The sequence below is a fragment of the Amblyomma mixtum genome, chromosome 8, assembly GCF_055824585.1.
Source record: "Amblyomma mixtum isolate Tamu chromosome 8, ASM5582458v1, whole genome shotgun sequence".
Taxonomy (NCBI): Eukaryota; Metazoa; Arthropoda; class Arachnida; order Ixodida; family Ixodidae; genus Amblyomma; species Amblyomma mixtum.
In genome coordinates, this window is record NC_143019.1 from 91,330,284 (window position 1) to 91,341,537 (window position 11,254).

An 11,254-nucleotide genomic window follows, 5' to 3' on the forward strand; every position below is an offset into this window, starting at 1 on the left:
TCGAAGCGTGTCGGTCAAATGTTAGCTTTACAAGCCTGACCAACTGAAATTCGTGACGTTTTTTTACGCAGCTTTTTGCATTTTTGTAATATTATGCTTTACAAGTCCGCTGGCATTTTTGTCCGTGCAATTGCTTCCTTTTAGTTTATAAAGACTTTTCATCTGCAGTTAGGCTTCTGTTCCAGTTCTATGTCCCTTTAAAGGTGTACTTAAGAGTAAAAGCTTAGAAAATTAATGTATTTGGGCCTCTATCTCATCCTCTAACGGCCATACACCTAATGCGGTTTAGACTTCGCTAGCATCGAGAGGCAAACCATGTACATTGCATAGGATGAAATATATTTACACATAAAATCTGTGCGCTTTTTTACTTTCTGCTGCGTAACATTTTCTGTTCTTCAGTCCTAGATTCTGCTAGCCTTAAAATGACTTTTCTGTTGAAACTGACATGCAAGGCATCACCAATCGTTTTGTGGCAGTGCACCATTGTCTACTGTTCGCTTTGTTATCAGCCTCTGACGGAAGAGTGCTGATGTCATAGGCCTTCTGCTTCTGTTTCTTTATGAAATGCTATTTAAAATGTGCGCACCTTTAAATGTCTGTTTATCTTTTCGACAGATGGCTGACGAAGAGTAAGTTTCCGTTCCGCATCATAGAATCAGCCAGACGAATATTAGCTTCCTGTTAACTGGAGGCAAAACGTACTAGGGGGCGTACACATGCATCACTATCACATTGCTCAGAAAGCAATCACAACTAAAGAAATGTAAAAGAAAATATATTCTGCTGCAATTTACAGTACCTACTTTTTAAAAATGTTATTCATTTGTAGGTAGTTGAAGGTTTCTAATAAACCAGTGAAGCGTAAATTTTTTAAGTATTCCTGTGTAATTGCTGGAGCTTAAGTAATGACTACCAGCTAAGCACAGGCATTTTTTGCTCCCTTTTCGAACCGGTGCTTGGAACGAGTCACCAACAATTCGCTCACTGGGGTGTTCCTCGGTAACTCCGAAGAGAGCAAAATTATAGAAGAGTGGCTGTTTGCGGTTCGTAGTTTATTAGGCAGCGTTCGATCTGAGAGAGCTCTAACTTTGGTGAGCTAACCCCGGAGAATGCACGGCGAGGTAAACTTTTCCGATTAAAGTTGTACGCACTTGTTCTCTGCTTACAACAAGAGCAGTAATTCTATGCATCGGTAGAGTGAAACCATTAAATTCTACTGACCGAAAGTAAAGAATATTGGGCACTGTGATTCAATATCTCGTGTGTTCCTTGACAAAGTGCAGAAAATGCATGAGTAAAAAGTATCCGGTTTTATTTCTTTGCTGTGAACGTCAAATTAAGTGCACATATGTTGTTTTTATAACGTTTCTTAATCAGGCCTCCTGCGCAAGAATGGGCTGTTAAGAAAACACGATATTTGCCTTAGTTTAACGTGAAATTTCCTGCCCAGTAAGCAGGAAAAGAAGGTGTCGCTTTAGAAGTCCTTCTTGTGTCCTTCTTGAGAAGTCCTTCTTGAGGACACATAGAAGTCCTTCTTGTGTGGAACCTCCGAGCTGCGAGGCCTAGACGTAGGATGAGTAACCTACACTTATATGAAACATGAGCCTCGGGTATCCAGCGCCACCAGGAGTTTCCAAGGTCACTACTTCCATCTTTACATTCAAAAGCCGGTTCACCATGAGTCCTACGTTATGGATATTACAGAGGGCGTTGCGTACCAATTTGAAATTCATTACGCGTAGTGCAAGCAACAAAAATGGCTTCGCAGGCTTCACCGAGATGACGCTAACATATTAGATCTACGCAAAAGTGGTCAGTGAGTGGCTGCAGCTCATGCACGTAGTTCAAGCGCCGAAAATCAATCTCCTCTGCCGCTATTCCCCTAGACTGTTTTTTGTAGGAATTATTCTCTCGCACACATCACATCACTGCCCGAATCGGCCTTTAGTGAACATCTGAAACTTCACGTCGGTTTAAGCGCATGGTAGCCTAAACACTGGCTGTTTATGTCACACGGCATCGTCCATCCTCTCGCTTTGAAAGTTCATTGTGCCCTTGGCCTCCTACTAAGCCCTATTAAAAGTCTCTCACTCCAGTAAGTGCCGTAACAGACCCTACAAAGCTAAAAGTTCTTTTTATGCTCTACAGCAACCAAAACCATGTATTCAAAAATGCGACACTCTAATGTCTCGTAGTATCCTCCTGCCACGTTTATGGCAAGAAACACAGCAGTGACCAATAGGCATTGAAGACCCTTACAAAGGAGAAATCGCGGAAATTCCGTACTGATCAGGCTTCATAGTACTCCTATCTGTTGGGCACAAATTCACCTTCCAAGGGCTTATAGTGACGCTGTCAAAAAGCAGTCAGAGGGCATTTTCTGTAACGCGCCAGCAAGCAGCTCCTTTCCCTTCCCGCGTTCTCGGCGTGAAAGTCTAGCATAGACACCTAAAGAGATATCATAATGGCCAGAGGCACTAAAAAAACCACACGGTCGAGTTTCATTCCCTAGCGCTGACGCTTGGCTTGCTGCCCTGTTTTAAACTTATTAAAGGTATTCGTGGCCAGGTTCTTCTTTTTCTAGAAATATTCCTCAGAACTAGGTACTGACCACATTACCGCTACTCCTTAGCTAACATTTTAAACGGTTAGCTCAATGCTGCATATGTTCAGAGAATGTCAAACAGCATTGAAATATGCAACTCTACCCTAGTTGGTAAGCAACTGAGCAAATGAATCTAAAATATCGCTTCTTTTCTGTCAGATATTGCTTTAATTTACAAATAGCGCTATGCACTTTTTCCAGCAATCGGAACTGCTCAGTATTTGCCACTACTACAGGCATTACTGATGTTCGCAAATAAAAAAGCAAATGAATTGTTGAATTCCACACACGCCCAAAATATTTCCAACGAAATAAACGTGTGCATAATTTAGTATATAGCCTTCAGAACTGACATTATTGCTTTCAGATTTCAACCTCTTCAAAGACGAAGATTGGGTCGAGGACGCCGTGCCTTGCTCAGCAAATTGTACCTCTTCTTTGGCTTGGCGGGTATCTTGACGGTTGGATGTTTCCTCGCTGCTGCTTATGGTAAGTTCGAGTTTAGTAGTGGCCTCTCTCGTTGATGGGCGATAATTCGTGTTAAATCCGGGCGTTTTGGGGATGTGGCGCATGCTCGGTCAGTTCGAAGCCTAGTTCAAAATTTTAAATCACATCCTAACTGTTTCCGAACCAACTTCATCTACTGATTACTTTTCAAAAGGTTCTAAGACATCTAACCAATTCTTCTTTCCCAACTGCGCTGCTGATACGGTATGCCGTGTGCAGATTAATTCCCAAACTCGCACAAGGGCTATGCGAGACCTCGGAATGCATGTGAACGATCTGGCGTTATTTACGTACAAATACTTCGCACAAAAGAGGTTATTGAAATATTAATTTTAAGATTTCGTTAACATGCAAGCCCTCGCTACAAGATTTCTTTCCCACGTGCTCCAGGTCTAGAGCTCGGAAAAAAATTTGCTAAACCACAACCGCCAGTTTCAGTCCTTTTGTATGTCATAGCAGGATCGTGCGCTTTTTAAAGGAAGCGGAATTAATACATTTGTCATGAAGCAATAAAGGAAGTGCAGGCAAATTTTTACGATGTTTCAATTAAGCCGTGGCGCAGAACGTGTTCTCTTTGTGAACGAGACTTTTTCACTATTTTGTACAAAGCGTATCGATCCTGTTTCCGTCGGGCACTGTGAACCGTCACGTCCGTGGGAGAATCTCTGGATGGAAATAAAAAGTTTGTTTGCTAAATATATAGGTTTTGCGGCTTAGAATACCACCAATAGCACAGCAATTAGGCTGCTATTTGTTGAATAGACCAAGCTTTGGGAAGAATTGTCGCATACAAGGAGATAAACTTTGTTGTTCTCTTTATTATTGGATCAATTGTTGTGGAAACGTCTTTCCAACAACTTTTCTTGACGCTCTCGCATAAGACGCGTTAAAAGCGTGTCTTGTTGCAATTTATGTCTTGTGTACGAATTCGTTCTTCATTGCTAACGTAAAGAATCTTTGTGTGGGTACTCAGCGCACCTTAAGAGTGCAAACCGATAGCAATAAAGATCCCCGTTATTTTCTAGGTTGGTGGGCCTGCGTGAATTTTCCAGTTTTTTTTTTTTAAATTACTGTGGAGATGGTTATTCTCACAAGCGGTAGACGACGATTCGCATATCTTCGTTAGGCGAGGATAGGGAATAATCATTAATTTAATTCCCACCTGCCTTGATAGGCACGTGATGACATCACAAGGTCACGAGACCGCTCTTTACCATTCAGGGAATTTCGTAGCTCACGCTGCCCATTTTCGCGGAATATGGGCCCTTATGCCATCGGATCAAATCCGTTTTCACTCCGATTTTCGTAATAAGATTTAATTATAATAAGACTTGAGTAACGGCACTGTGTTCGATTCTAAGTCAAAGCTAGCAGGCAATTTAGTTTGGATCTGGACGTGCATGGGGCGCTGAAAATCCAGTTTCATGTAACAAACTGTTGTGCAATAACTGAGTACATGCAATATTGCTCGACCTTTTACTCTGGTTTTACGTTGCGTGTTCATATCAGGAACGAAACAATTACTAGAATACCAACCAACAGCCTAATAGACTACCCGTAAAAAATCTCAAGACTTTCCATTCGCCTCCTGAAAGAAACTGTTTTAGTTCGGATGTGTGCCGGCCAAACGAAGAGGCTGGGCACTGGAAAAGGATGGAAATAAATCGATTTAACTGGCCTTCTCACCGAACTAACGTGCCTGAATAAGTGCCAGATATTCTCTCAGCAGGAAGCCTTTGTGAATATTATATACATTTTATTACAGGCGCGACAGCTCCTTCTGACTTGTTATTGAAAGCATAATGGTCCAGTAAACCACGTGGTCCCAACAAGTACTACTAATATGTTTCGTGCTTGCAAGCCAGAAGGTGACAACAGACGGCAATTAAAATCACCTGATCTTGTCTACTTGTCTTTCCTACATAGACAGGGGATCCCTTCTTCTTGAAGTTCTCATTACTCATCCCGAAAATGCAAATGACGGCAATAATTAAGCTCTAAACGTCATATGTGTTTGGTCGTAGGAATCCGCGCAGGAAAAACGCATGGCCAGTTTGCTTCAATTATTGAAACTGCAGTGTCATCAAGGCTGGGATTGCCCATAACGATATTGTGTTGGCGAGTCAAGCGAAACGTTGTTACACTCCCATTGCTGTGAGGTTTGGAAGCTGTTCTAATTTTCCGGTCCTCTCTGCTTTCAGTGAAGGTGCACAGGGGCAGAGGTGCTCAGAGATACCGCGGAGCCGCAAGGACCATGGTGCGCGACAACGGATGCCGCTGTGTGTATGCGGGCAGAAGCATGAAGTCCAAGCCCCCGTACGAAAAGGGAGGCTACGTCTGCGTCTGTCCCACTGACGGAGGTGCCCCGAAAGGAACAAGTAAGCGTTTCCTGTACCCTATATTTGCATTCCTTACGCACGGTCTACATGCACCCACTAGATTACACGCCCGGGATCACCCTTGGTTGTTTAAGTTAAAGCGAAGACGCAGTTTATTGTCACTTCAAATGCAATGATTTTGTAAAGGTGTTTTTTAATGCACAAAAGAGGCTACAGGTAGTAGGAACGAATATAGAGACTACGAAGAACCAAACGAAGGGAGAACTTATTCGAGCAGCCTTGAAGTACGCTATGAAGCAACTGGCTAATAAAAAGAGGTCCTTCATGACGGCCATGTATACAGGGATGTTAAGTACTACGAGATTCTTTATGTCCCAAAGATGCATGTCGGATTAGGCGGACGCTATGCTGCAGGGCTCTCTAGTAATGAAGAGCGGCTCGGGTTTTTCTTCATGGGCTGCCAAAAGTGAACTCTCGCCGACTCGCCGAAAAACATTCGTTCTGGAGGTTCTCTCCCAACTGGACTGCCATATCCATGTCGCAAAGATGCGATAGAACTTCTGTATATTCACCCGTGTACAGTACAACACCTGCAAGATGTACATTATCTTTGCTGCTAGAAAAACAATGCATACCGTGGCACGCGCGAACACTGAAAGGTCGCGCCCACGCCATTTAGATGTCATTTCTCTCATTTCACCGGCCTTCTTGCTCCAGACCGAATCGCTTTCACGATAGCAATCAAGAGGCACCCCAAGATATGTGCTCGGTGTAGTGGACCAGTGAACTTTTTCAAATACATCTGGAGTCATGTCCCATGCGCCATGCCACAAACCAATGCACTTATCTATGTTTAACATGCTCCCACTCTGGGCACAAAAATCCTGTGTTGTTTTCAGTACAGCCGTGATGCTTTCCCTGTCCGATGCAAAAAAGGCAACGTCATCCGCGTAAGCAAGCACACGAACTTCACACGTGTGGAAGCCAAAACCGCGCATTTCTTCATTCTGCAAAATTTTTGGCAGAGTGGTTCAAGGAACAGTGAGAACAACAGCGGCGACAATGGACAACCTTGGCGTACAGATGAGCGTACATCTATACGGCGCGACAGTTCACCATTTATGACAAGATTTGTGGTGCAGTTTCTGCACGCCATTTTTACACCATCGCGTATAACTTTACCAACACCAACATAGTCCAACAAATCAAAGAGGATGTCATGTGGCACCCTGTCAAATGCCTTAGCGAGATCGATCTGCAGCATGGCTACCTGCAGGTATTCGCTATCACAAAGTTCTAAAACACTCCTGGCCACGTGGATGTTCGTGTGTATCGTCCTGTTTTTAATACCAAATGTTTGAGGGGGGCCGATTAAATCCTGGATTACAGCCTGGAGTCGTCTCGCCAACACCTTCATCAGCACCTTGTAGTCTACGTTTGTTAGTGTGATTGGTCTGTATCCAGTGACCGTGCGAAGTTTGACTTCCTCTTTGCTTTTCGGAATCAAAACTGTGTGAGCGCGCGTAAAAGAGGGCGGCAATAATCCGCACTCGAATCACTCCACGAATACCCAATGCAAGGCCACAGCGACACCAGGTTTAAACTCTTTGTAAAAAGCGGCACTCAGTCCGTCTGGACCTGGCGATTTTCCAAGGTTTAGTTCGTCGATGGCTCTTTCGACTTCACCAACGGTGATATCTCTTTCGAGTGCCGTTGTAGTATCAAGGTCCAGCCTAGGCATTACTGTGAAAAAACCGTATTCAATCCCCGGTTTGTCGGGTAATCTGTGGCCGAACAGTTCCCTGTAGTAATCCTCAAAGGCGTTCTTAATACCAGCTTGGTCGTGCGTCGTTTTCCCCTTGTAATCTATCTCTAATATCTCTTTAGCTCTAGCGTATGCTTTTTCGTCTGATAAGGCACGCTTAGTTGGAGCCTCACCCGCCAGTAGCTTTTCTCCCCGTGCACGTATTATTCATTCTCTATACTTATTTTCGTCTAGTTTCTCAAGCTTTCTTTTTATTGCTAGTATTTCCTGTCCGAACCCACCGGGGAGTTGGGCTTCTATTTGAAGCAGCGCTTCTAGCTGCTGTCTGAGGCTTTTCTCTTCCTTCTGCGCATTACGCTTCAACTCGCCCCCTTTTTCTATTGCTTTCATTTTAACCTTTTGTTTAAAGGTTTCCCATCGTTCAATCATGGACCTTCCGTCTGATGTTTTAAAGTGCGTGTAATTCTTCCTTCGTTCCCAAAACAAACGCGTCATCATTCAACAAATCCGCGTTGAGTTTCCACAAGCCCCATTCAACCTTCTTCCTTTTCTTTCTACCTAGTGATACCATAACCAAACTGTGGTCACTAAAGGAAACTGGCTCCAACACATAGTCCTCACAGTTAGGAGCAAGTGGTGACGATATGTAAACACGATCCAATCTAGCATGGCTAGATCCTTGATAATGAGTGAAATGTTGACGCTTGCCACCTCTTGCCAAATAGGCCCCATCCAGCAAGTCTACCTCATTTATAAGGTCTGTCAGATGTACCGCACTTGCATCTCTGCAGGTGTGGGCTGGCGTTCTGTCCTCCATTTCGCATACAAAGTTGAAGTCGCCCATAACAAGGAGATGCCTACTGCATTTAAACAAGTCAGCAACGTTTTCAAAAAAACCCAGTCTCTCTTTAGCTTTTGTCGGCGCATAGATGCACAAAGCACGAACATCTAAATCTCCGTGTTTAAAGTCACACATGACATAACGTCTCTTCAAACAACTAGTGACACTCTCTACCACAAACCCAGCCGATTTCCTCAAAAACAAACAGCAACCGGCCGATGTCCCAACAGCGTGGCTGCCGCAAACATCATAAAGTCCACGGAACGGGCTCACCATGCAGTCAGTGCGGCCCTCGCTCTCCACTTTTGTCTCCTGTACCGCGACTACATCCAGCTCCCTTTCCACCATTAGCCTTTTCAGTTGGGACTGCTTCCTCTTACTTCCGAGGCCGCGCACGTTCAGTGTGGCTAGCCGGAGAGGCGCGAGCACAGGAGTCATTGTGAAAGCGAGGGCTCACCCAAAACAAGGCGATTACTCGCCTGCACAACTCCTGCTCGGTTCCAGGGAAGGGTCGCCGTTGACGCGCGACAGCGATGACGCACGGGAAGGGCGCACATATTTCCTTTTCTTCCCTCTTGCAACCTTCCATTCCTTCTCGAGCTGGTTGGGCCGCTGCTCACCCACTGCACCCTCCGCCTTCTCCAGGCGCCTCTTTGTCGACGCTGGCTGGGCGTCCATGACGTCTGTGGTGTCGGTGTCGTTTTTCCCGGAATCCTGTGCTTTGGCTCCTTGAATTCCGCTGCTCGAAGCTTCGTTTCGTGGGGCAGCTGCGGCGCTCCCCGGCTGTTGACCTTGGCTCGCTGCTGGCTCTTTCACCGCAGCCGTGCTTGCCTGAATTTTCCCTTCCTCGTTAGGCAAGACTTCGGCTGGCGCTTTATCCTCGCCGCTGGCTGTTAGCACTGTACTGCCTTTTGCCCTGTCTTCCGAGGAAGCTGCCTTCTCAGCCTCCTCTTCGTCCATCAGGTGGCTAGTCTCCTCAGCCACCCTGGTTGCCCCGGCTACGACGGCGTACGTACGAACGCAATCCATGCGTTCATGTACTAACGCGCGACATTTGCTGCATCTCGGCGTCTGGCACTCCCGGCGAATGTGGCCCTTGAGTTTGCACCGCAGACAAGTCGGCGCCCGCCCGGGCACGACGACGAGTGCGGGGCCGTCGGCTAGTTGGAAGAGGTCCGGGAGGGAATCCGGGGTGACACCTTCCTTGAGGACAATGCGAGCAACACGGGTCGTCGATTCCGCAAGCTCGAAACCACTCGCACGCCATTCTTCCAAGCGGATGTCGATCATTTCCCCAAACTCACTCAGGACCTTTCGAAGGGTCTCATCCGGCACGTAGAAAGGAACCCAATGGATCTTCGCGGTTATCTCTCCACGCACCGGATCGATGACGGCACAGTACCGCCCCTTCACCTCCAAACCGCCGGCTTGCACCAGCGCGTCTTTGTCCTGTTGAGTGCGGAGTTTGAGCAGCCACACGTGTCCCATCTGGTACGGGCCGATCCCTGTCACAGCTTTCAAAACTCCAATTGCTTCGAGCGGCGTTCGAAAATCCTCAATCTTGTAAGGCCTCCCATCCACGTCGCAATGTAGAAACACGCAATCCTTCAGGCCGTCGTGCGACGGCAGCGACGGTAGCACGAACCTGGCCCCCTCGGGGGGGGGGGGGGGGGGGAGTGATTCACGCGCGCACCCCGGCCGTCGCCGGTGAAAGGACCTCGCACGGAGAGAGCCATGGCGCGTCCGCTCCCCTCGAAAGCTCGATGGTTTAAAAAAAAACAAAAAAACTCCGTTATGCCAGCTCGATGGTTTGGAATAAACAAAGGCGCGTCTAGTGAATATACGGTGTGTTCGTTCACTCCCATCTTTCACCCCTTCCCGTTACGGCGAGGTTTAGGTGTCCACCAAGATATGAGAGACATGTAATTTCCCTTCCTCAAAAACCAATTTACCGACGAGCAAGGCGTAGAACCGAACGGGCGATGGCGTTCTATGGACTCTCTGGCAGCGTTGCAAGACGCTGTCGCGTTCCGCTCTTAGAGGCGAAGCTTAACATCTTAACCACACATTAGTGACACAAGCAGCAACACTGCGCTTAAGGCTTTGGCCTCACCGCACTTTAGGTCAACAAAGTGCCCCCCTGAATTTTAGCTTTATTTAGGGCGGAGCATTGCTCTTGAGGTGTTATCTGATACCTGGCGCCCAGTGACAAAGTTGAGTGTTGCGTCGGCACTGGTAGCACATACATGGTTGCTCATGTCACTAGGCTCGTGATGTATTGACTGTATATATTGGGGCCGGTTTCTAATAAAAATTCAGTTGGTAGTTCAGCGCTTGTCCTGTGTTCTCGTGTCTCTCCTTCGTACTTGTTGGTTCGCGCAGCCGCTTTCCACCAAGATGATGATGTTCCCAACCCTTGCCTTTCCATTCTTACCTCTGTGGCACTGTCATTTTGAGAGCCTTTAAATTATTATGCCGAACCAGTTGTAACTTTCCTTGCGAAAAAGTCTACTGAACCAGTTGACGCAAATGTATTTACTTACATATCTACTTTAAATTATATTCACAGCCAAATCAACGAGGTCTTCTCAACGCTCTCAGAAGCTTCCCGGATGAAACACCCATCGGTGCACTGGCGCCAGCTCTGAGTGCCTTGTGTGAAGCTGACGGTGACTCACCATGGTTCTCAAGCATGTCGGTGTCGGCATGACAGCAGACTGAGAGAAGTACAGAAACCATAAAGGCCTACTGCTCGCATTCCTTTGTGGTCGGTGCCATCTAACTCCACTCTATTGGTTCTACATGACGAGCACCGCCTCTCCGGGCCCTCAAATCCACACTCTTTCTGCCACTTCCAAACAAGTGGTCTCGTTACCTTAACGTAGGTTAAGGTAATTTAACCTACGTTAAATTACATGAGATTCAGGTAAATTACATGATATTCCTCATCATCATCATCAGCCTGACTACGCCCACTGCAGGGCTAAGGTGGCTCCATGTCTCTTCAGTTAACCATGTCCTTTGCGAGCTACGGCCATTGCATTCCTGCAAACTACTTAACTACAACCGCCCACCTAACTTCCGTAAATGTAGGCACTCACTTCTACGTTTACCCTCTCTTGGAACCGCTCCGTTACCCTTAAGGACCAGCAGTTACCTTGCCTTCGCGTTGCATGGCCTGCTCAAGCCGATTT

The 11,254-nt window shown here is 46.4% G+C and overlaps 2 protein-coding genes across 2 annotated transcripts; one reads left to right on the plus strand and one right to left on the minus strand.

Moving 5' to 3' along the window:
• Positions 1–618: 618 nt before the first annotated feature.
• On the plus strand, positions 619–10,676 carry LOC149333485 (uncharacterized). The gene is made up of 4 exons (XM_089556189.1): positions 619–632; positions 2,976–3,097; positions 5,317–5,493; positions 10,630–10,676. The coding sequence occupies exons 1-4, from the start codon at positions 619–621 to the stop codon at positions 10,674–10,676; spliced, it is 360 nt and encodes a 119-aa protein (XP_089412315.1).
• Positions 8,532–10,318, minus strand: LOC149333486 (uncharacterized). Its single transcript, XM_089555804.1, has 2 exons — positions 10,256–10,318; positions 8,532–9,713 (listed from the first exon to the last, which is right to left on the minus strand). The coding sequence occupies exons 1-2, from the start codon at positions 10,316–10,318 to the stop codon at positions 8,532–8,534; spliced, it is 1,245 nt and encodes a 414-aa protein (XP_089411930.1).
• Positions 10,677–11,254: the final 578 nt, after the last annotated feature.

Bases quoted from the DNA above. Each gene is read 5' to 3' on its own strand.
- LOC149333485 (XM_089556189.1), top strand. The intron at 3,098-5,316 runs GTAAGTTCGAGT...CTCTGCTTTCAG, and splicing joins TTTCCTCGCTGCTGCTTATG to TGAAGGTGCACAGGGGCAGA. The intron at 5,494-10,629 runs GTAAGCGTTTCC...TTATATTCACAG, and splicing joins AGGTGCCCCGAAAGGAACAA to CCAAATCAACGAGGTCTTCT.
- LOC149333486 (XM_089555804.1), bottom strand. From the start codon at position 10,318: ATGAGCAACCATGTATGTGCTACCAGTGCCGACGCAACACTCAACTTT. The intron at 9,714-10,255 runs GTATCAGATAAC...CCCCCCCCCGAG, and splicing joins ACTTTGTCACTGGGCGCCAG to GGGGCCAGGTTCGTGCTACC.